The sequence below is a fragment of the Amblyomma mixtum genome, chromosome 10 (assembly GCF_055824585.1).
Source record: "Amblyomma mixtum isolate Tamu chromosome 10, ASM5582458v1, whole genome shotgun sequence".
In the NCBI taxonomy this organism is placed as follows: Eukaryota; Metazoa; Arthropoda; class Arachnida; order Ixodida; family Ixodidae; genus Amblyomma; species Amblyomma mixtum.
Window position 1 is genome coordinate 46,006,661 of NC_143021.1, and position 23,568 is coordinate 46,030,228.

The 23,568-nt window shown below is 48.5% G+C and overlaps 2 protein-coding genes across 3 annotated transcripts in view; both read right to left on the bottom strand.

Annotated features, from left to right (window-relative positions):
* rngo (DNA damage inducible 1 homolog rngo) overlaps positions 1-23,568 on the bottom strand; it is a 92,513-nt gene that overhangs the window by 35,564 nt on the left and 33,381 nt on the right. The window lies entirely within an intron of this gene.
* Positions 2,533-21,879, bottom strand: LOC149325695 (uncharacterized). Its single transcript, XM_089563485.1, has one exon. It carries the CDS (start codon positions 10,528-10,530, stop codon positions 9,553-9,555), a length of 978 nt encoding a protein of 325 aa, XP_089419611.1. The 5' UTR covers positions 10,531-21,879; the 3' UTR covers positions 2,533-9,552.

The following is a 23,568-nucleotide window of genomic DNA, read 5'->3' on the forward strand; positions in this document are numbered from 1 at the left end:
TTGGCGGTTATTAACTGGGATACGTCACAGGGCTCAGTGAGGTTAGGAGGACAGATGAGGCATGTACAGTACTAAAGGGCGGGCACGCACTCTGCTATCGTGGATTAGCAGATAGGCGAGAACTAGGCGTGGGATTCTTCATCATTCAGGACACAGCTGGAAACATGGAGGAGTTTTACAGCATTAACGAGAGAGTGGCAGCTATCGTAATCAGGCGTAATACGAGGTACAAGCTGAAGGTGGTGCAGGCCTACGCGCCTGCATCAAGCGATGACGACTAGATCGTTGAAACCTTCTATGAAGACGTGGAATCTGCAGTGAACAAAGTACAATCACAGTACACGGTACTGATGGGTTACTTCAATGCGAAGGTAGGCAAGAAGCAAGCTGAAGACCCGGCGCCAGGCGACTGTGAGATTAGGATCATGAATAATTTACGGATCATGAATATCTCCTTCTTCCGCAAACGAGAGAACAGAAAGTGGACTTAGAAGAGGCCCGATCGTGAGACTCGAAATGAAATAAACTTCATACTATGCCCTCACCCTCGCATCATGCAGGTGCATTGCAGGTGCAGGTGCGTCCAGCACACTTTGTAGCGACCACAGAATAGTAAGGCCTCCAATCAGCCTAGATTTGAAGAGGGAACGGAGGAAACTAGTGAAGCGGAAGTGCATTAATAAGTTAGTGGTAAGAGGGAAAGTACAGCAATTCAGGATTTCACTGCAGAACAGATACTCAGCTTTAAGCGAGACAGACATCTTAATGTTCAAGAAACCCTACAGGCAGAACAGAACTTGCAGATCTGTCGAAGTTGCTGAATGAGCGCAAAATAGTCGACATCAGGAAGTTTAATATGGCGAGAATCGAGCATGCTCTAGAGAAAGAATAGAGATAGCCTAAAAGTGGTGAAGAGGAAACTGGGCGTTGGTAAAAACCAGATGTATGCGATAAGAGACAAAGAGGGCAGTGCCATTAGCAATATGGTTGAGATAGTTGGAGTAGCCGAGGAGTTCTACACAAACCTATACAGTAACGACTGCAATCAGAATGTTACTCAGAGAGGCAGTCGAGCACAGCAATGGGACATCCCGCCAGTAACAAAGGAGAGAAGTAAAGAAAGCCTTGGGAGAAATGCAGAGAGGGAAAGCAGCTGGTGAGGATCAGATAACAGCAGATTTGTTGCATTATCGAGAGGAGATTGTGCTAGAAAAACTAGCCAACCTGTGTACACAATACCTTATGACCTAGAAGCTTGGAAGAACACTAACATTATCTTAATTCATAAGAAAGAAAACGTCAAGAACTTGAAGAATTACAGACCGATCAGCTTATTGTCCGTCTCCTACAAGGTATTTACTAAGGTAATCGCTTTTAGTGCCAGGACAACCTTGGACTTCAGTCAACCAAATGATCAGGCAGGCTTTCGTAAAGGATACTCGACAATAGATCATATTTACACTATCAATCAGGCGATGGAAAAATTCGCAAAATATAACCAACCCCTATATATAGCCTTCATTTATTATGAGAAAGCATTTGACTCAGTGGAAACCTCAGTAGTCATGTAGACATTGGGTATAGAATAGCCTTATGTGAAAATACTGGAAGATATATATAGCAACTGCATAGCTACCATAGTCCTTCATAAAGTCAGCAATAAAATTCCAATAAGGAAGGGTGTGAGGCAGGGAGACATGATCCCGTCAATGGTATTCACCGCCTGTTTTCTGACGTACCTGAGTAATCTGCAATTCGCTGATGACATTGCCTTGCTAAGTCACTCAGGACATGAACTGGAAAGCATGATCAATGAATTAGGCAGAGCAGAACGGTGGGGCTAAAAATTAACATGCAGAAAACCAAAGTAATGTTCAACAGTCTAGCAAGGGAACAGCAGTTCGCGATTGGAATCTAGGTGCTGGAAGTAGTAAGGGAATATGTCTACTTAGGGCAGATAGTGACCGCAGATCCGGATCATGAGAGGGAAATAACTAGAAGAATAAGAATGGGGTGGAGCGCATATGGCAGGTTCTCTCAGATCATGAATGGTAGCATACCAATATCCCTGAAGAGAAAAGTATACAACAGCTGTATCCTACCGGTACTCACCTATGGGGCAGAAACGTGGAGGCTAACAAAGAGGGTTCAGCTTAAGTTAAGAACAACGCAGCGAGCTATGGAAAGGAAAATGATAGATGTAACGTTCTTAAGAGATCGGAAGAGGGCGGAGTGGGTGAGGGAACAAACGCAGGTTAATGACATCTTAGTTGAAATCAAGAGGAAGAAATGGGCTTGGGCAGGGCATGTAATGCGAAGGCAAGATAACCGCTGGTCCTTAAGGGTAACGGAGTGGATTCCAAGAGAAGGCAAGTGTAGCAGGGGGCGCAGGACAGGGCTAATTGGTGAGACATGGGGGGAAACCTTTGCCCTGCAGTGGGTGTAATCAGGCTGATGACGACGATAGTAAAGTGACTCGAAGCAGCAAAAATCTTTACTACATCAGGGCTTTTACTCTAACAGTTGTTTGTGATGGCATGACTTTAACGATGCTCTCTAGTATCCTTAGAGACCGGCTACTTAATAAACGCAGTGTTGGTTTATAAAAAAAACACCCACGAATGCTGTCCATCCTGCTCTTATTGTCCCTTTAAGTGATAATTATTCTTTGTTATCAGATTTCATGTTATTACGTTTTCAATTCTGTTTACGTCTACAGCAGGTGCTGCATTTGGGAAAATACAATGCGGCTACGATTACAACACGGTAGAATTCATGTGAAAACAGAAGCTTTGCGTAACCACGGCGCCATTTTCTGCAGCCTCAGAGTTATTTAAGAGGCAACAATTAAATGATGTGTGACACAGTGAAGGCACAACCGAAACAAAAGGTACAGTCTGTGGGAGGCAAAATGGAATTGCAGTTTCACTTAGCTACACGGAAGTTTTTACTATATCCCAGTTTACTCTAGCGAGATTCTACTGTATATAATATGTGGCCATGTGTGCTTGACCCTCAGATTTGATGAAGCTTCAGAATTTTGCAAGTTTCTTTAGTGCACTGTTTATTTTCAAAATTCCAGGGATAGCCATATCATATATACAAATGCGAAAAAAGGTTGCAGCCACCATTTTAAGTTTTTTGAACAGTGCCTGTATATGTGATGCAGCCATGCACAGAGCCCAGCACATGTAAAAAAAGGGAGACGCTGGGAGCTGGCTAAGCAGAAGGACAAACGTTAATTAACAAGAGCACTCAATTCACATTCTCTAACTGCTATACTCGAGGCTAGACTGGATGTCGTGCGTTAAGTACCCTGGAGATGTTCTTTCCCTGAGGTCTGGTTTGCAAGGTGAGAGAGTGTCGTCGGCAACATCGACCCAATCACTTCTGCTATGATGGCAATTTCCGAACAGTTCTTGCTTGCGGTCAGACAGAAGCTGCTAAACTGAGCCGGAGTTTCATTCTCTGCAGTCCCTCTGAAGCGTACGTTACGCACCATCCCACAGGCTTCTCTACAGTCATGAAGCTAGGAATGCAGTGTTTTGTTAGCCTCGCTCCCATGGTAAATCCTTTTTGGCATAAGAGTGCCCTTCATAAGGACTGCCTCAGGATTGCACTTGAGCCTTTTTCTACACTTTAACTTAAGCTGCTCTTACCACAGTGCATCTTATCGCACAAAGAATAGGAGACATTGTCATCTGCCCACCCAATTTTCGGCTACCTGCTGTTATGACCGGTGGCACTCTCGGTACCTGGCAAGTGTGTTCCTCAGCCGATACAACCCCGCAAGTCTTCCCCCAGCAGTGGTCTGGATCGTGGCTTGAGTGTCTCCACTAACCGCGTCCCTGTTGCTCCTGTCCTGAGCCCATCAGATGCCTGGCTGAGGAGGGCTCCGATTCCCCCCGACAGTTCCGCAGTAAGCGACAGAGCTGTCATTTTGGTCCAAGCTCAGGATCAGCTCCGATCCACATCTGCAATTCTCTAGCAGCACCACTTGAACAATGCTGCCACTCGACGTGACGCTTCGTGACAGACTGGTGCATGGTGTCTGGACTCCTCAGTGTCTCCTTGCAAAGGGACCTAGCTTTAGCAACAGAGCCAGTGCAGCAGGAACAGGCTGACTTGCAAACGCCGTCAGCAGACATGGCACAAGTTCTGGCGGCGCGCTGCGGCGATGCAAGGCAAATAATATGACTCGCATTACACTCTGTTTTGTTTCCGCTGTTCTGGAAAGCACGCTGCTTCTATGTGCCGGATGAAGAGCATGACTTGCAATTATTGCCAAAAGAAAGGACACAGCAAAAAGGCTTGCAGAGTAAAGCAGAACACGTTGAAGTGAAACAAGTTCTTGCAGAACAACCATCAAGTAAAGCTGCATGCGAGCCCATCCACTGGTGAGGAATAACTGCACACTTTGTACGTGAATGGAAAACTGGACAAACTGGTAACATTTCATGCTAAAGCAGCGCCGAAAACAGGACAAACAGGACCACCAATGTGCTGTTGGTCTTCTCAGCCCCTCGGAAGCTTGGCCAGTTGGCCAGTTGGCATCACAGGTGAAGACAAAAAACCTGGGTGTAAAAAGAGCCACGTGAACCGCTTTGCGGAATGCGCCACAGGCGTTGTGCACGACATCCCCTGGACGCGTGGCAGGTCGTACATCGGGCAAACTGGGCACTGCGTCAACGACCGGCTCAGGGAGCACGCACAAGGAATGGGGAAGGTGCCAGCCTTGTCGAGCACTGCGCTACTCGCAAGGATTGCACACCGGCGCTTTCGGGAGTGAGGATTCTGAGCACAGGCACATCAAAAACAACCCGTGAAACGATAGAGGCATATTACATTCAGAGAGCAGGGTCAGAATGTGTCAGCGATACTTCAGTTCTTCTGTATACTGCAGAAAAGATGTTCCTATCAAAGTTTTTGCAATAGACGTAAAGCGAGTCTTTTCTCTTTTTTCCCTGTTTACCTTGCACGGTGTGCGCCTGCGCTGGTCTGAGTGTATTTAAGCTGTGTGTGCGTCCCTGAATAAGCAGCTGACAGTCAGCGCTGTGTTCGTCCTCCTCCTCTTCCTGCTTCTGTTCTTTGGCCGTGTGTTGTTGCGCTGAAAAACTATGAGTGTAAATAAAAAAAAATGGAGATGGGAGACGACACAAGCATTCGTTCGAACATCGCAGAGCAGTGAAAAAAGGAGCGGGGTCGCATCCAACTTGGCTTTGCATTGCAGAGAGTGCAATGAATGCTTCCCCATGTAAGTAATCACCCTGACTGAATTTGTGGGAGCCTATGTGATCAGGAAGGAAGCAGATGAGTGTGTTGCTCCACCATCTACGAATGTGGTAGATAAGGAGTTAGGCTTTCTTGGAAACTGTGTACGGTCCAGGAGAGTGCCATCCACTATGAAAGATAGTCTTCTAATTACACTGAAAAAGATGTCATGATTAGAGTTGAGTTGAGTTGAGTTGGGTTTAATGGCGCATAAGCAACTAAGGCTATCATGCGCCAAACTCAGGGTATGGAAAATTTTTTTAAATAGCTGTTATACTAAAGTCTAAATGAACGGCGGTGTAAAGGGCCTAAAAAGTTAATTCATGCGACATAGTAAAAATATGACAAAATTTTAAAAGAGACATGGTAAAAGCTTTAAAAAGGGTTGGCAACCTCAGCAGCCATCCTTGGCTGTGCAAGGGTCTCGAGGTCCCCAACCGATAGAATAGTGACCACAGCCGTCTTCTCACGACGAGAGGGTGGCTGAGGTGTGGTTCAAAAAAAAATTCGCAAGTTGTAAAAAACTGACCATTATTCAGAGTTTCGAGAGTAAGTTGGCTTCTTTTAAAAAGTTAAAAACGCTTGGCTTATCAATAAGAGCTTCTTCACCTAAAATCAATGACGGATGAAAAGGGATGTGTTGGTTGTAAAACGGGGTAAAAAACTTGTGTCTCAGTGTTTCAAGTTCTATGCATGAGATTAAAATATGAGTTACTGTGAGTTCATCTCCGCATTTTTCACAGGTAGGTTTGTCTTGTTTTGTTAGTAGGAAGTTGTGGGTAAGGTGTGTGTGTCCAATACGTAAACGACATAAAATAACTTCAAAAAGCGTTCCTGATGTGTGCATGATTTCCATTCTCCTAATATTGGTTTTATTAAGTGCAGCTTGTTTTTTATCTGACTATTCCATGTGCTCTGCCATTTGTTTCTCAGTCTGCTCTGAACTAGCTTTGTGCAATCATTATGTGACATGCTTATTTTTTGTATTTCCTTGTTGTGGGCTTCAGCAGCGCATGCGTCCGCTCTCTCGTTACCATCGATTCCAACATGGCTTGGAACCCAACATAATTTTATGTTATGCCCTTGTGTTACGATCCTTGTTATGTTATGTATGACATCACCTATTGATGGCACGACTGCATTTCTGGAGTGTAGTGCTTTCAGTATACTGAGGGAGTCTGTGTATATAATACTGTTTTCGATGTTCTTGCTTATTATTTTCTCCGTAGCAAGAAACACAGCATAACACTCGGCTGTAAAAACTGATGCACACTGAGGAAGTCTTACTATTTTTTCCCAGTTCCCTTCCACTACTGCACTTCCAACATAACCTGTAGTTTTCGATCCGTCTGTGTAGAACTCCGTGTAGCTATCGTATTTTTCCTGTAGTGTAAGGAACTCTTGTATGATGTGTTCTGCTGGAGTTTGTCTCTTGTTGAACTGTGTAAGACTTATATCACACACCGACGGAAAACTGTACCAAGGGGCAAATGCGTCACAACGTTCTGCGACATTTGGTAGTGTTTCTGATAAGTCAAGTTCTCGGCAGATCTCCTCAAATCGCATTAGCAAAGGCCTGGTTGCTTGGGGCTTATTTGTAAATATTATTCGAGAAGGGCATGTTGTGACGATTGAATAACACACGTGTTTTGTTCGCGACCTAATTCTAAGAATGTATGAACATGTAAGTGCTTGTCTTCTATCTTCTAGTGATGGCTCATTTGCTTCAACATGAAGGCTCATTACCGGAGATGTTCTATATGCTTCGCAAGAAAGGCGGACACCTAGATTATGAACTGGATCTAATCTTTTTAGATATGAAGGCCTTGCCGAGCCGTACACTATACTCCCATAATCTAGACATGAGCGCACTACAGAACGGTAGATATGAAGTAGGCATGCTCTGTCCGATCCCCAGCGTTTCCTTGAGAGTACTTTAAGGATATTCATTGCACGGGAGGCTTTTACTTTCAAGTTGTTTATGTGCGGCAGAAATGTCAGTTTTTTATCAAATGTTATTCCTAAAAATTTATGTTCTTGTTTTACCGGTAGTGTGGTTCCATTTAGGTGTAAGTTGGGATCGATCTGCAAGCCTCTTTTAAGCGAGAAAGTAACAGCAACTGTTTTCTGTGAAGAGAACTTGAACCCATTTTTGTCTGCCCAGATTGCTAACTTGTTTATAGTGAGTTGTACCTGCCTCTCACACGTTGACAGGCTGGAGGACGTGCAAGCAATCTGAAGGTCGTCGACATACACGGAATACATAATGGAGTTGGGAATTATTTTCGCTATGGTATTCATTTCCACGACAAAAAGAGTAGTACTTAGGATACAGCCCTCCGGTACCCCATTCTCCTCGACAAAGCTCTTCGAAAGGGTTGCACCCAGGCGCACCTGAAAAAACCGGTCTGACAGGAAATCCTTCAGGCTGTTCAACATCCTACCCCGGATGCCAAGATCTGCCAAGTCGTGTAGAATCCCATATCTCCATGTGGTATCGTACGCCTTCTCCATGTCAAAGAAGACTGCCAGACAGTGTTGTTGATGTATGAACGCCTCTCGGACTGTGTTTTCTAAGCGGACGAGGTGGTCAGTTGTCGAACATCCTTTTTTAAATCCGCACTGGAGGATGTCAAGGAGTTCGCGTGATTCAAAAATGAACATTAGCCTAACGTTGAGCACACTTTCAAATGAATTTGCTATACAACTTGTAAGAACTATGGGCCTGTTAACTATTTGGGGAGGTGGGCGGCTTTCCAGGTTTTAAGAACGGTACGATAACTGCTTTTTTCCAAGCCTCCGGCATCTTTCCGGACATCCACATCTTGTTGAAAAATTGAAGAAGTCCTGCTACAGCAGCTTCAGACAGGTGGGCAAGCATTTGATAATGTACATCATCCGGGCCAGGTGCTGTCTGTTTACCGGAGGGCAGTACGTTTTGGATCTCCTGAACTGTAAATAATGTATTATATGTTTCATTTGTACTGCCAGTCGTTGGAAGTTTCTGCTTTTCAGTTGTGTTTTTGTGTTTCAAGAATGACTGTGTGTAGTGTGAAGAGCTTGAAACGTCAGAGAAATGTTGTCCTAGTATGTCAGCCTGTTCATCTAGACTTGTTTGTGTTCCAGGGGCTGTTAGAAATGGTACTGTAAAGGGAGAGAATTTGCCGTCTAATTTACGCACCTGTTCCCACATCTTTTTTGATGTAGTTGAACTGTTGATGGATGAAACATATCTCTGCCATGCGGCTTTCTCAACACTGCGGCGAACGTACCGAGCTTTAGCTCTCGCCTTTTTAAAATTTAAGAGGTTCTGATGTGTCGGATACCTTCGAAACTTACCCCAAGCTCTATTTTGTTGTTTTTTTGCTTCCTTGCAGTCTTTTGTCCACCACACTTTGCGGTTTTGCGACACCACTCCTGAAGACTGCGGAATAGCTAACTGTGCGGCAGTTACGATACAATTTGTGAACAATTCGTTTATCTCGTCGATGCTTAAATTATCTAAAACTATATTTTCTAAAGTTGCGTTAGCTCTAAAAAGTGACCAGTCAGCGAGATGAAGCTTCCAACGTCGCGGTTTTGTTGGTATGATTTGTGGTGCAGATGTTAAACTAATTCGTACTGGAAGGTGATCACTGCCATAGGGGTTGTCAATGACATCCCATTTAAAATCGTTAAATTAGATGCGATGAGAAAGCTAGATCGAGGGAGCTCATCCCTCCCGAGCTTGGGCAACAATATGTCGCTTTTCCTGTATTTAAAAGACAGATATTATTTGAGAGGATAAAATCTTCTATTATTTGGCCCCTCGAGTCACAGCGTTCGCTTCCCCAGAACGGTGAGTGAGCGTTAAAATCACCAACTACCAGGAATGGCTCCGGTAGTTCATTTATCAGGCCTTCTAAATCTTGTATTGTTAATGTCATGTGCGGGGGAAGATATACAGAACATATCGTTATGGTTTTGTAGCTAACGACGCTGACCGCAACCGCTTCCAGTTTTGTGTTAAGATTTATTTTTTTTGCAGGGACACCGCTCTGAGTGACAATTGCGACGCCTCCTGAGAGTCTGTTGGCATGCTCGCGATCGCGTCGGAATGTTTTATAATGTCTCAGGATATTTGTATGTTGTGGACCGAGGTTGGTTTCCTGAAGACACAAAGCAACAGGAAGCATTGACCCAAGAAAATGTGTTATGTCATTGTAATTCCTAAGCAATCCTCTACAATTCCACTGAAGTAGGAAAGTCATGTTTATGTTTTTGGATGAGAACTGAAAGGATTTACTTGTCTTCTGGGCCCGTTATCGGGGTCCGGTCTTTTCTTCGCTCATGAGAGCGATTTCGCCGCTGCAAAGCGGGCAGACTGGTAGTTGTATCCATCACCTCACCAGAGGTGCTGGAGGACCGCGAAGCCGCGGATGTGTTAGTGTCAGGCCTCCCCCGACGGGGATAAGTCCTGCGGGATGCTGGCCCATGGGCCGGCATTCCCTGGCTTGTAGTAAGCAGAGCAGCCTTGGCTGTCTCTGCCTGGGGCGTTGATGGCACTGCCACAGGCGCGGTGGGAATGGCCGCGGCAGGTGCCGGAGCGCTGTGTGGTGCTACGCCCCCGCGCACCACATCAGCGAAGTTGGGTTTCGCTGTGAAGGAGAATGAATTGTTAAGTGCAAAACGCCTTCTGGCTTCTTTGAATGGAATGTTTTCTTTGGTCTTAATGGTAATGATTTCTTTCTCCTTTTTCCAGGACGGACACGCCCTGGAGTACGCAGCGTGGTCGCCTTCGCAGTTTGCGCAGCGTAGTGCTGCGTCGCATTCCTCAGACTGGTGGTCCTTTGATGCGCATTTCGCGCAGGTTTTGCGGCCGCGGCAGCTCTGTGAGCCATGGCCAAACTTCTGGCAGTTGAAACAGCGACGGGGATTGGGTATGTAATGCCTTACGTTGACTTTTAAGTATCCGACATCGATTGTTTCGGGCAAGCTACTGGTGTTAAATGTGAGGACCATGTGTTTGGTGTCTATTTCCTTGTTATCTTTGCGGATTTTGATCCTGTGGACTTCAATTACATTTTGTTCTGATAGTCCTTGAAGCATTTCATTTTCTGTTAGGTGGATAAAGTCAGCCTCTGAGATCACGCCTTTGACTGTGTTGAGGGATCGGTGGGGAGTTAAGGAGACAGAGATGTCCCCTATGGAATCGATGTTTGAGAGTTTTGAGCACTGGATGCTCTCGCGTAGTTCAAGAAGTAGGTCGCCGCTGGCCATTTTTGATACCTTGTAGCCAGGCCCTAAGGTATCTGTTAAGCATTTAGTGACAAGAAATGGGGATATAATTCGTGCTTGTTTTTCTTCACAGTTGCTGTGAATTACGTGAAACTTTGTGAATGACGGTTTCTTTTTCTGGAAAAAATCTGTTGCCTCGTTCGCCCTCTTTTGAGAGAGCGATCATGTTTGGAAAGGGGGAGAGCCATAAAAAATTGATGTTTTTCGGTCATGGTGCCAGCCACCCACCATGGAGTCCAACAAGGGGACGCGACAGGAACTTGAAAGCAAGTCCTGCCAACGCCAGCTGTACACCTTAACTATAACCTAATATGACTCAACTCAGGGTAGTTGGTCACACACGGTTAACCCTCGCTGCCAGGAAAAAGAGAAAAAAACGAAGAAGAGAGGAGGATACAGGAAAGTTGTAAGAAAGGAAATAGGAAAGTGAAAGATAGAGGGGAGGACAGGAAAAGGCGACTGCCGATTTCCCCCGGTCGGGTCAGGCCGGAGGTGCCGTCTACAGGAAGCTGGGGCCAAAGTGGTGTGTTGCCTCCGCCGAGGGGCCTTAAGGGTCCAAACGCTGTGGGAATCCTGGCTTTCCGCCGTCGCCTTTGCGCGGCTGTTCCGGCCTCCCGCGTTGTTTCTCCTCTTTCCCTTGCTCCCGCCTCCGGCGGTGGAGAGGCGGCTGGGTGACTAATCACTGTCATTTAGCCACAGCTCCGCCCCGGTTCCCCAAGGGCCTTTGCCATTGGCGCCTTTTGGCGGGAAGTCGGGATCCGCTGGGCGGCCGCGCACCGCGCGACCGTCCGAGCGGGGCCCAGAGAGAGAGATCCCTCCGAGACAGCGTAAGGTGCGTACGCTACTGTTTTGTCCGTGCCGGCCTTTGCCGTTCGGACCAGTGCTTACTCGAACTCGCCCGCACGTGTCCTCTGACCTGCAGCGGCTCGAGCCTGTCCAGCGGGGTCCAGCGACCTCTGACAGGCGTACCTTGCGTTGAATGCCCACTCTCTCTCGCAACCGGCCCAACGGTCGACACGAGAGAGAGATCACAGCACTGCCGCGGGGACATTCTCCTGCAGCGGCGTGCTAGCGGCGCGCATTGCTCGAGTCGCTTCGTGCGCGCAGCGGAGCCTTGCTCCTCGCGCGCCCCCGGGACGGGGTGACGATTGAGTGTATGTGTACTGCTGAAGGACGACGTGAATAAACGTCTCCTTTGTGAACTTGGAGGCCTATTTCTTTGCGGCGAATCGCTCTCCTCCCAGCGGAGGTTGAGTGCGCCGCGTCGGTGTCCCAGTGTGTGTGTGGTGACGGCTGATCGGGGCCCTTGGCTCGCGCGAAGCTCGAACCCGCGGTGGGTGGTGGCCTGTGTCCACGTAGAAACCCACAACTGGCCCCCAACGCTCAATATGACCGCAAGCACCGCCGCCTGACTTTTCAGGTGGGTGATCTTGTCCTGAAGCGCAACCACGTTCTTAGCGATGCGAGCAAGGGGTTGTCAGCCTCGCTCGCTCCTAAGTGGCTTGGTCCGTACCGAGTGGTCAGAGTCTGGTCGCCACTCGCGTACCTGCTGGAGGATCCCCTTACGGGGAAAACCAGCCGTGCCCACATCGCAGACCTGAAGGCCTACGCGTCACGGTCTGACGAGCTTGCGCCGGTACCCATTGGTATCAAAGGCAAGCGCAAAGGCACAACTGGTGCTGCGGAACGCAAGCGTACGGAGCACCGGTACAATCTGAGGCGACGGTCACCGGTGTGATTGATGCCAGATGACGGACTTTTCCGCAACCAAAGGCACGCAGCCTCAGCTAGCTGGCGAGCTTTCTCGTCAGGCCCTACCCAGGTGAAGCACGGCGTGTTATTTTTTTTGTTTTGTTTTTGCAGCATGCTCAGTTCCAGCCTTGTGTGTTTATCAGTTTATTTATTTGTTTTGCTTGGGTCAGTTTCTAGCCACTTTCGTTTCCTGCTTGTACGTCTGTTTTCGTTCTAACGTACCGAGATTGTACATAGGCAACATGCGTCAGCATTGGCGTTCAGTTTTTTTTTTACCAGACTTGTACATAGGCAAACTTCAGCCCGCTCGTGCTTGCTCTTATCTTCTAGAAGGAATAGATTGGATTAGGTGTCGTTTGTACGGCGCGCCTTTTGTCATTTCCGGCCCGACTGTGGGTGGTTGGCTCGTTAAGGAGCCGTGTGTCGCGGTGCGTGAGTTTTGTGCGGCCCGTATGGAGGGGAAGTTGGCAGGGCGTTTGGGGCGATGGGGGGCGGAAAGTGCACCCTTTGACTCTCGCCGCGGCATCTCTGGACGCTTCTGATGAGGGGATCGTTGTCGCCGACCGGCGTCCGCGCACGGGCCGGTGTATGTGTGTTGGTGGCTGTGGCTGTGTGCGCGCGTAACCATGAGCCAAGGCGACGCCCGTGAGATGTGCCGTTGTGTGCTTCTGCGTGAGCGCGAGGATGAGAAGGACCCCTCGCTGTGGCCAAGGTTACACATCAGGACGCCGCCGAACGTCCTCGCCCGTTTCAGCCGGCGTGAAGGGGGGGCACTAACTGTCTTGTGCCCGAACGTGATGTCGTGTCCAAGGGCGCGAGGTCAGTGCCCTGCCGCGGCCCCGTCGTCATCAACGCACCCTACATCAACGGAAAGAAGACCGCATCAGTCGTCGGCCCTCCCAACCCGTTCAACTTGAAGTCTGCAAGCGGTGAGTCGCCGACCGGCCCACTGGGCCGCGCCATCGAACTTTGAGGCTGACATCCACCTGTAACATAGCTGTACAGTTCTATTCACATCTCCTTGTGAACCGTGTATATAATCTGCAAGCTGTTTTGATTTACTGAAGCGTATGCAAGTGTTGTTTGCCTTTGTTTTTGCTTTGTTTGTGTGTTTTTGTTTTGTTCTGGCTGGAACTGAAGTGTAGCTAGTTTTTTTTTGTGTGTGTATTCATTTCTTTCTTTTGGAACTGAAGTGTAGCTAGTTTTTTTTTGTGTGTGTATTCATTTCTTTATTTTGGAACTGAAGTGTAGCTTATTTTTTTTTGTGTATTGATTTCTTTATTTTGGCTGCGTGCTTTGCCGATGGGTAGGAGGGCATTTAAGGAGAGGGGAATGTGGGAATCCTGGCTTTCCGCCGTCGCCTTTGCGCGGCTGTTCCGGCCTCCCGCGTTGTTTCTCCTCTTTCCCTTGCTCCCGCCTCCGGCGGTGGAGAGGCGGCTGGGTGACTAATCACTGTCATTTAGCCACAGCTCCGCCCCGGTTCCCCAAGGGCCTTTGCCATTGGCGCCTTTTGGCGGGAATTTGGGACCCGCTTTGGGCAGCCGCGCACCGCGCGACCGTCCGAGCGGGGCCCAGAGAGAGAGATCCCTCCGAGACAGCGTAAGGTGCGTACGCTACTGTTTTGTCCGTGCCGGCCTTTGCCGTTCGGACCAGTGCTTACTCGAACTCGCCCGCACGTCTCCTCTGACCTGCAGCGGCTCGAGCCTGTCCAGCGGGGTCCAGCGACCTCTGACAGGCGTACCTTGCGTTGAATGCCCACTCTCTCTCGCAACCGGCCCAACGGTCGACACGAGAGAGAGATCACAGCACTGCCGCGGGGACATTCTCCTGCAGCGGCGTGCTAGCGGCGCGCATTGCTCGAGTCGCTTCGTGCGCGCAGCGGAGCCTTGCTCCTCGCGCGCCCCCGGGACGGGGTGACGATTGAGTGTATGTGTACTGCTGAAGGATGACGTGAATAAACGTCTCCTTTGTGAACTTGGAGGCCTATTTCTTTGCGGCGAATCGCTCTCCTCCCAGCGGAGGTTGAGTGCGCCGCGTCGGTGTCCCAGTGTGTGTGTGGTGACGGCTGATCGGGGCCCTTGGCTCGCGCGAAGCTCGAACCCGCGGTGGGTGGTGGCCTTTGTCCACGTAGAAACCCACAACGCTCGGCATCGGCTCAACCACCAGGATCCCCTTTTCCCCGGACACGGCGATGCTACACACGGCTAAGCGCGGATGCTCGGGTCCGTGGTGACGCATTGTTTACCATCATCCCCCTGCGGGGATGTCCCTGCGGGGATGTCCCTGCGGATGCTCGGGTTAACCCCGTGGTGTCGCCACTCACCAACGTCTGCATGCTGCAGACGCCTCCCTGCAGGGATGTCATGATTAGACTATGATACCCAAGTGCAGATTGATTTTCTTTAGGTTTTAGTCTTTGTTCTCTTTTTTTTCTTCTTCTTCGCAGTGTCCTGCGCCTTTATATACTTTTCCGAGACTAAAATAACCATCTGTTAGTCAGTGCTTGAGTAATCTCCTGTCTCCCTTTTGTCCTGTTTTCTGTGCTGCTTAAGCATGAACTTGGTACACGCCACTGGTACATGCCCACTGGTGTCATACCAACATTTGCCATGCAACTCTTCTTAGACGGCATGCCACCTGTGATGGAGGTCGACAATGGCGCTGCGTTCTTGCTCATCAGCAAAGCTACTGACCATGTGTTATGGCCAGTTAAGTTGCTGGCCACCGAGAAGGAGGACATTGCGTGTGGTAAGGTGAGAGGTTGCTGCCTCCGGGAAGACATTGGTGGCGGTCGCAACCATAGCAAGGACAGCCAAGCTTCCGCTAAGGGTGACTGGAGGAACTGCTTGCTAGGACAGCAGACCGGTCCATGCCATTGGGCACTGAAGTGTGTGGCCTGCATGAGGTCTCAACACTAAGTACAGCAACGTTTTCCAGGATACGCTCCAGGCGGAGGGGCGTCCAAAGTTCCTGAAGTGCCTACACATGCCGTTCGTGAGGCGTGAAAGCGTCCGGGTGAAGCTGTAAGACCAAGACATCCTGGGACCACCACAGGCTTTCTCTTGGGCAACACCAATGGTTGTTACTCGGAAGAAAAACGCTATTTGCGGAGATTATCATCGCACCGTGAACGTTCAGTCCGCTTCATACCCTCTACCTATGGCAAATGAGAAACTCGCAACGCTGCGTGGGGGCAAGATTTTGACGAAAATAGATCTCACACAAACATATTGACAGCTGTGTGTGCCACACTGACCGTCCCTACTGTCAGGGGTCTCTACAAGGTGAAGTATCTGCCATTCGGTGCCTCTGTGTCGCCCACTTGGATGGCACTGAATGACGACACCGTCAGCATGCAACTGGAGAAACATAAACCAAACATTTCTGTTCAGTTGCCTCTGTACTGGGGTGTCTCCAACAGTCTGGCTTGAAAGCAAACAGAGCCAAGTGCACCCAAGCTTGAGTGCCTGGGGTTCTGGACCTCCCCTGAGGGCCCACCAAAGGTTCGCACTACCATTGAAGCCTGCAAGCGCCCTACTGCCAGTTCATCAGGAACCGAACTACGATTGCCGAAAGTCTGCACCTACTGCTTGACAAAAAGGTCAGTTGAAAGTGGACATCCGGACATCAGTTGACTTTGTACAAACTCAGACATGCTCACTGCCGCGCCGATTCTGCAGCACTGCGAGAACAAGACAATTTTTCTGTCATGTGACGCATCACCATACGGACTTGGGGCAGTTCTTGCTCCGTCAGATGACTGCGGTTAAGAAGTTCCAGACGCCTATGCTTCCAGAACGTTAGGAAAGTTGGAATGAAACTACTCACAACTTGACAAGCAAGGTCTTATAATAGTCTTCACTATGACTTACTTCCATCAGTATGTTCGTGGATAGGAGGTGGTCACTTCAATAAACCACAAGTCTCTTCTGGGTATAACGGGACCAGACCATCAAATTCTGCCTATTTTACCCCCCACAAATGTTGTGTTGGTGCCTCATAATGGGTGCTTATAAGTACAAGTTGTTGTATCATCCTGGAACAAAGCACCAAACCGCAGTCATTTCTGGCGGCCAGGTCTTCACCAGTGTGCGGCTGGATCCCATACGCATCAGTCTCATGGCAAGGCAAGACCGGCGGCACGTACGCTAACATGGACTGGGGCCTCAAACTCCCTGGTCAGTTCTTCACCTCAACTTTGCAGGCCCGGTCTGTGGGAACTGCTGCCTCAATGTGGCTGCTGCAGCCATGAAATGGCTTGCAGCTCACCACGTCTGAATGTTAACTTCAGCCACTATGATCCCAGAGCTGCGCTCCATGTCTGCAACATGTGGCATTCTGAAGATGGTCGCCAGTGACAACGGCCCTCAATTTACCTCACCCGAGAATTTCGGCAGTGGAATGGCACCCAACAAGCCACTAGCGCGCCATGCCACCAAGAGACACGCTATGAGAATAGTCCAGGAGTGGCATTGCGCAAATTTAAAAAAGGGAAGCATTGCACACTGTCTTTCAAGGTTCCTCTTAACCCAATACTCCATAATTAATGCAGCAAACTCAAGCCAAGCTTACGCTTGGATGACAGCTGAGGACGGCTTTTGACCTGCTGCATCCGATTAGTGGCAGAAGCAGCGATGGCGTAGAGGTAGAGCATCCGCCTCGCGTGCAAGAGGACCGGGGTTCGAATCCCGGTGCCGCGCAATTCTCTACCGGATAAAAAAAAAAAAAAAAACTCCGCGTGTCGATGGAATTGCATAACCAGGCTTGGAGTGCGGCCTGATTTCGGTGACCAGAGCCGACAACGCACTTCCTCATCAGAACAGGATTGGCCACCCTGGTGCAGTACTTGGCCACAACCTTCTATGAACAAACCAATTAACCCTCGGCCCTCAGTCCCCAGCAGCTGCGGAGCAACTGACCAAGGCGGCGGTCAGATCTGTGACGCAGCGGAGGCTGCTAAGAATCTCTGGCTCCGGACAGGCCGCCATTGGAAACTGAACCTGGCAACGTTTAATGCAAGAACCTTATCAAGTGAGGCTAGCTTAGCAGTGCTGCTGGAGGAATTAGCCCGTATTAAATGGGATGTCATAGGGCTCAGTGAGGTTAGGAGGTCAGATGAGGCGTATACAGTACTAAAGGGCGGGCATGTACTGTGCTATCGTGGATTAGCAGATAGGCGAGAACTAGGTGTGGGATTTCTCATAAATCAGGATATAGCTGGCAACATCGAGGAGTTTTACAGTATTAACGAGAGAGTGGCAGCTATCGTAATTAGGCTTAATAAGAGGTACAAGCTGAAGGTGGTGCAGGCCTACGCGCCTACATCAAGCCATGATGACCAGATAGTTGAAAGCTTCTATGAGGATGTGGAATCGGCAATGACCAAAGTAAAATCACAGTACACTGTACTGATGGGCAACTTTAATGCAAAGGTAGGTAAAAAGCAGGCTGGAGACAAGGCGGTAGGTGACTATGGCATAAGTTCTAGGAACAATAGGGGAGAGTTATTAGTAGAGTTCGCAGATAGAAATAATTTACGGATTATGAATACCTTCTTCCACAAACGAGCAAACAGGAAGTGGACGTGGAAGAGCCCCAATGGTGAAACTAAAAATGAAATAGACTTCATACTGTGTGCACACCCTGGCATCGTAGAGGATGTGGATGTCCTCGGTAAGGTACGTTGCAGCGACCACAGAATGGTAAGGTCTCGTATTAGCTTAGATTTGAAGAGGGAACGGAGGAAACTGGTGAATCGAAAGGCTATTAACGAGTTAGCATTAAGAGGGAAGGTAGAGGAATTCAGAATGTCGCTGCAAAACAGATTTTCCGCTTTAACTGAAGACGACGACCGTAGTGTTGAAACAATCAATGATAATCTTACAGCTATCGTTACAGAGTGCGCCGCAGAAGTAGGTGGTAGGATGGTTCGACAGGATACCAACAAGCTATCTCAGGAGACTAAAGATCTGATTAAGAAACGTCAAAGCATGAGGACGTCTAACTCCACAGACAGGATAGAACTAGCAGAGCTATGTAAGTTAATAAATAAGCGCAAGGTAGCCGACATAAGAAAGTTTAACATGGAGAAAATCGAGCATGCTCTAAGGAATGGAGGTAGCCTAAAATCAGTGAGGAGAAAACTGGGCATAGGTAAAAACCAGATGTATGCGCTAAAAGACAAACAAGGCAATGTCATCAGCAATGTGGATAAGATAGTTGAATTAGCCGAAGAGTTCTACACAAATCTATACAGTAGCGAATGTAATCATCAAGTTACTGAGGGAGGCAGTCGAGCACAGCAATGGGACATCCTGCCAGTAACGAAGGAGGAAGTAAAGAAAGCCTTAGGAGCAATGCAAAGAGGGAAAGCAGCTGGTGAGGATCAGGTAACAGCAGATTTGTTGAAGGACGGAGGAGAGATTGTGCTACAAAAACTAGCCACCCTGTATATGCAATGCATTGTGACCTCGAGAGTACCAGAAGCTTGGAAGAACGCTAACATTATCTTAATTCATAAGAAAGGAGACGTCAAGGACTTGAAGAATTACAGACCGATCAGCTTATTGTCCGTAGCCTACAAGGTATTTACTAAGGTAATCGCTAATAGAATCAGGACAACCTTGGACTTTAGACAACCAAATGATCAGGCAGGCTTTCGTAAAGGATACTCGACAATAGACCACATTCACACTATCAATCAGGTGATAGAGAAATGCGCAGAATATAACCAACCCCTATATATAGCCTTCATTGATTACGAGAAAGCATTCGACTCAGTGGAAACATCAGCTGTCATGCAGGCATTGCGGAATCAGGGTGTGGAAGAGTGCTATGTGAAAATATTGGAAGATGTTTATAACGATTGCACAGCTACTATAGTTCTCCATAAAGTCAGCAATAAAATTCCAATACGGAAAGGTGTCAGGCAGGGAGACACGATCTCGCCAATGCTCTTCGCTGCCTGCTTACAGGAGGTATTCCGGGGACTGGAATGGGAAGAGTTGGGGATAAGAGTTAATGGAGAATACCTGAGTAATTTGCGATTCGCTGATGACATTGCCTTGCTAAGCCACTCAGGACAAGAACTGCAAAGCATGATCAATCAGCTAGACAGGCAGAGTAGAACGGTGGGGCTAAGAATTAACATACAGAAAACCAAAGTAATGTTCAACAGCCTAGCAAGGGAACAGCAGTTCGCAATTGGTAGTGAGGTGCTGGAAGTAGTAATAGAATATGTGTACTTAGGGCAGGTAGTAACCGCAGATCCGGATCATGAGAGGGAAATAACTAGAAGAATAAGAATGGGGTGGAGCGCGTATGGCAGGTTCTCTCAGGTCATGAATTGTAGCTTACCAATATCCATGAAGAGAAAAGTATATAACAGCTGTATCCTACCGGTACTCACCTATGGGGCAGAAACGTGGAGGCTAACAAAGAGGGTTCAGCTTAAGTTAAGGACAACGCAGCGAGCTATGGAAAGGAAAATGATAGGTGTAACATTAAGAGATCGGAAGAGGGCGGAGTGGGTGAGGGAACAAATGCGGATTAATGACATCCTAGTTGAAATCAAAAGGAAGAAGTCGGCTTGGGCAGGGCATGTAATGCCCAGGCAAGATAACCGCTGGTCCTTAAAGGGAGACTGAAGCACTTTTTTTGAAAATCCGGCTGGCAGCGGCGTCCTATAGTTTTTCATGCTGTGTGCTCGAATATCGCATCCAAATAAGGCAAAAACAAGCGCGAATTGCCTTTTTTAGCAGAAATATGCGGCCTGTGCCGCGGGGCACGCCGCGCGGCGCGCTACCGCCCGTGATTGGTCAAGAGAGGTCGTGACGTCACTTTGAGGACTGGAGAAGCTGCCGATGCGGATCCGGCGCTGCGCTGAGTGCAGATCGCAGCTTTCCGTGGCGTTGTAAAAGCGAATATGGCGATTATTTTTTTACTGACTTCCAAAGAAAAAGATACTACAGTTTGTTCATTCCACGTATCACCTGAAAGCAAAAAAGACATGAGCAAAAAATTCTACCCCTAGCACAAGCATACGCTAGCGTGAATGACACGTATGCAGACCATGCGTAAAAGGTGCCAGCACAACCTCGGCTGGTATTCTCGGAAAGGAAGGGGTGCGAACAATACTCAAGTCAATAACCACCACCGGACGCCTTCTGGCTCGCCCGAAAGAGCGTCATCCTAAAGAAAAGGCCCAAAGCGCTGTGTACAAAAAATCCTATTCTCACTACCCGGCGTAGGTTGGGGCAAGAAAGTACTTCAAGAAAACGATGAAGCAGCACAAAGCTGATGTCAAAATTAGCGAAGCGCAGTGGCCAAGCACTGCGAGGCATGTGACCACAGGATATTGAAGGAATAATTGTGCGCTGGAAATCAAGCTAAATACGCGCACAAGGCTGCTGCTTCACTCTTGGCGCGTTCAGCAGATGCCAGAAAATATTAATCGCGGCCTCGGAAACGTTCGCCCTTCCTAGATTTGCAGTTTAGGTTCAGTGAAGTAGTGGCCAATTATATGTGTGTTTAAAAGCCAAGCTACCTGCAACTCGTTCGCTGCCACAACTTGATGAAGAAAGCGACTAAGGTTGCGAGACATGGTGTTTTTTTGCAAAAACGTGGTTGGCATTCATTTCTCTGTTAAATTTGCATCCGAAATAAGAACATCGAACGCTTTCATTTTAATCGCTTAGCTACGATTAAACGAGATGCCGCATATGAAGAGTTTCGATGCTTGCTTGCATTGCTTTATTGTGTTTTGCTTTGCTTGCTTGCTTGGACAGGTCAAACCGAGTATAAAATCTCTAACCGAGCCTTGCTGAGCACGCCTCAGGTAGTCTGGCCGCACCTAAGCTGACAAGAGCAACTCATGCTTGAGCCTCTATTAGGTTTCTGCAGGGGCTTAGTGAGCATGTTTCTACTTTTAGAAGAGGCGCTTCTTCGAAATGGTGACACGCCTTTCATGCGTGAGGAAATGAAAGGAACTGCGTCATGGTTCAGCCGCGACAGAAGTCTCCAGAGATCACATTAGGGACAAGCTCTACATGTAGCCGGTCTCACGAAAGTGCTTCGAGCAGAGTACGCTTGCTTTGGTCGGCTTGAATTCTTCGCCACAGCAGCGAGCGCTTGCGCTGCGAGCGTATGATCTTGCGGAAAACAGTGGAAGACGATACAGTCGCAGCCGTAGTTGTTCGTGGACACGAAAGCAGAGTAGTACCTCGTGTTGAATCTGATTCTCAAGGTCGGCTGACACGCTTTGTACGTCCCAACGCACGCAGTACGAGAAACAACGCACGCAGCACGAGAAACAACGCGCGCTGAAAGCTCTCTCGGGTGCGCCGAAGCACCCCCGCCTCCTCAACGTGACGTCACGTTGCCCGACATGGAAGAGGTTTCCCTCTCCGCTGTTCTCCTCTCCTGCGGTCGCGCGGGGCGCGGGAGATTTAAACATCGCGTTTTTAATTGGTGATTGCGCCACTGTTTTGGCCAAAATCGAAAAAATAATTTCACAGACGTGATCAGCAATGACACTACTTCAATACCCTAAAAAATTAGCTGATTCGAAAACCACCTCAGTATCCCTTTAAGGGTAATGGAGTGGATTCCAAGAGAAAGCAAACGTAGCAGGGGACGGCAGAAAGTTATGTGGGCGGATGATATTAAGAAGTTTGCGGGGATACAGTGGCGGTAACTAGCAAAGGACAGGGTTAATTGGAGAGACATGGGAGAGGCCTTGGCCCTGCAGTGGGTGTAGTCAGGCTGATGATGATAATGATGATCCGATTAGGGCACTGGCTGCGGAACATGAGAACATTTCCGCAGGCGCACCAAACTTTGTGGCGAGGCAACCTGCATTTGTCGGGAATTTCACTGGCTCTCCAAAAGGGTTGGCTGCAGGCGTCACTCAGAGAATTACGAGGTCACTCTGCTCAACGCAACGGAGGCATGTCAATCCCATGCCAGATGTAGGGCCTCAGCAGGACCCATCATTCCACCACTTGGTGCCCTCCATGCCGGCCACTTCTGAGGACACTGCCCTGGCTCCGCCCAGGGTGACGACAGCCGATGGTGGTTCCGCCACACCGGCTACAGATGATGAGCCCAGCCACGCCTCCCAAGTCATCGTGGGGAAGACGACATATCTGCAGGGCCACCCATCTGTGCTGGCCACTCCTCCTCCTCCCCCCCAGCAGCAACCCTTCTATCACTTTCCTTTCCTTCTCCCTGTCCTTTTATCCCGCAGCTCAGGTTTCGATGGCAGATGCCACAGCTAGCAACATCTGTTCCTTCAATTTTTGTTTTTTTACTGCCAATAATAACAGCCCCTAATAACAACAACGGCTGGGAAGACCAAACTTCTAAAAAAAGTTGATTTCCAGCAAGGGGGGAAGAAGTGCACATCCTGCCTCTTAGCATCAAGTGTGTTCAGGCCTGTGTGCTTTCCAGCTGCAGCAGCAGCAGCCCACAGGCATCAGCCCCTCCTCGGCCAATGCAGCACTTGTCTTCTCTTGGAATCCAGCCCCTTTCATTCACAACCATCAGCTACTGTGCTTTTGCAAAACGCACCTCGCCCATTTCTTTCTCGCGGCTTCGCAGAAGGATGGACAGCTGGGCAAGTTGGTAAAAGTCCATTGTGGGTGGTGCAGCGCACAACAGGCAAAAGCATGAAAGACACCACCGACGAGCGCCGACTCGCAACTACACTTTTACTGAAAAGAACCCAAAATTTATGCATCAAACTCATGTGACATTACAGAGCAGACAGCACTTGCACAAGCACCTTCAAGGGGTGACTCTTTAGCTGATCATTTGAGACGTGGTGAAGTCCAATCAAAACGAGACTTCCCCCTGCTTAGTTTACCTCAAGCACAGATCAAGAATTGTCTAGAAACAGAACCTCTTCGTCAGCCAGCAACAAGGAAGGCTGGCTTATACATTGTGGCCGTTTTCTGCGGATAAAACATGCTTCCATTACTTCTCGGGTTGCCGTATCCCAACGACGAAACAAAATCTTCAGCTCTACTGTGGGCCTTGGCAACCATCAACGGGTCTTTCTAGAAGGATGTGCCGCATTCTCCAGTCTGAGTTTTGGCAGCAAGCTTCAAGGAATGCTTAGGGATGGCTTGTGGAAGGTATGGCAATGAACATCAACGAGACACCATGTATAAGGAGTGGTTCATCACCTAGGGGATTTTTATCGGCGTAAAAGACAGAGGTGGCAAAGCGCTTGCCGATGCGCACCTACCACAGCGACATCGAAAGACG

Coding starts and splice junctions, on each gene's coding strand:
- LOC149325695 (XM_089563485.1), bottom strand. CDS start 10,530: ATGGCCAGCGGCGACCTACTTCTTGAACTACGCGAGAGCATCCAGTGC.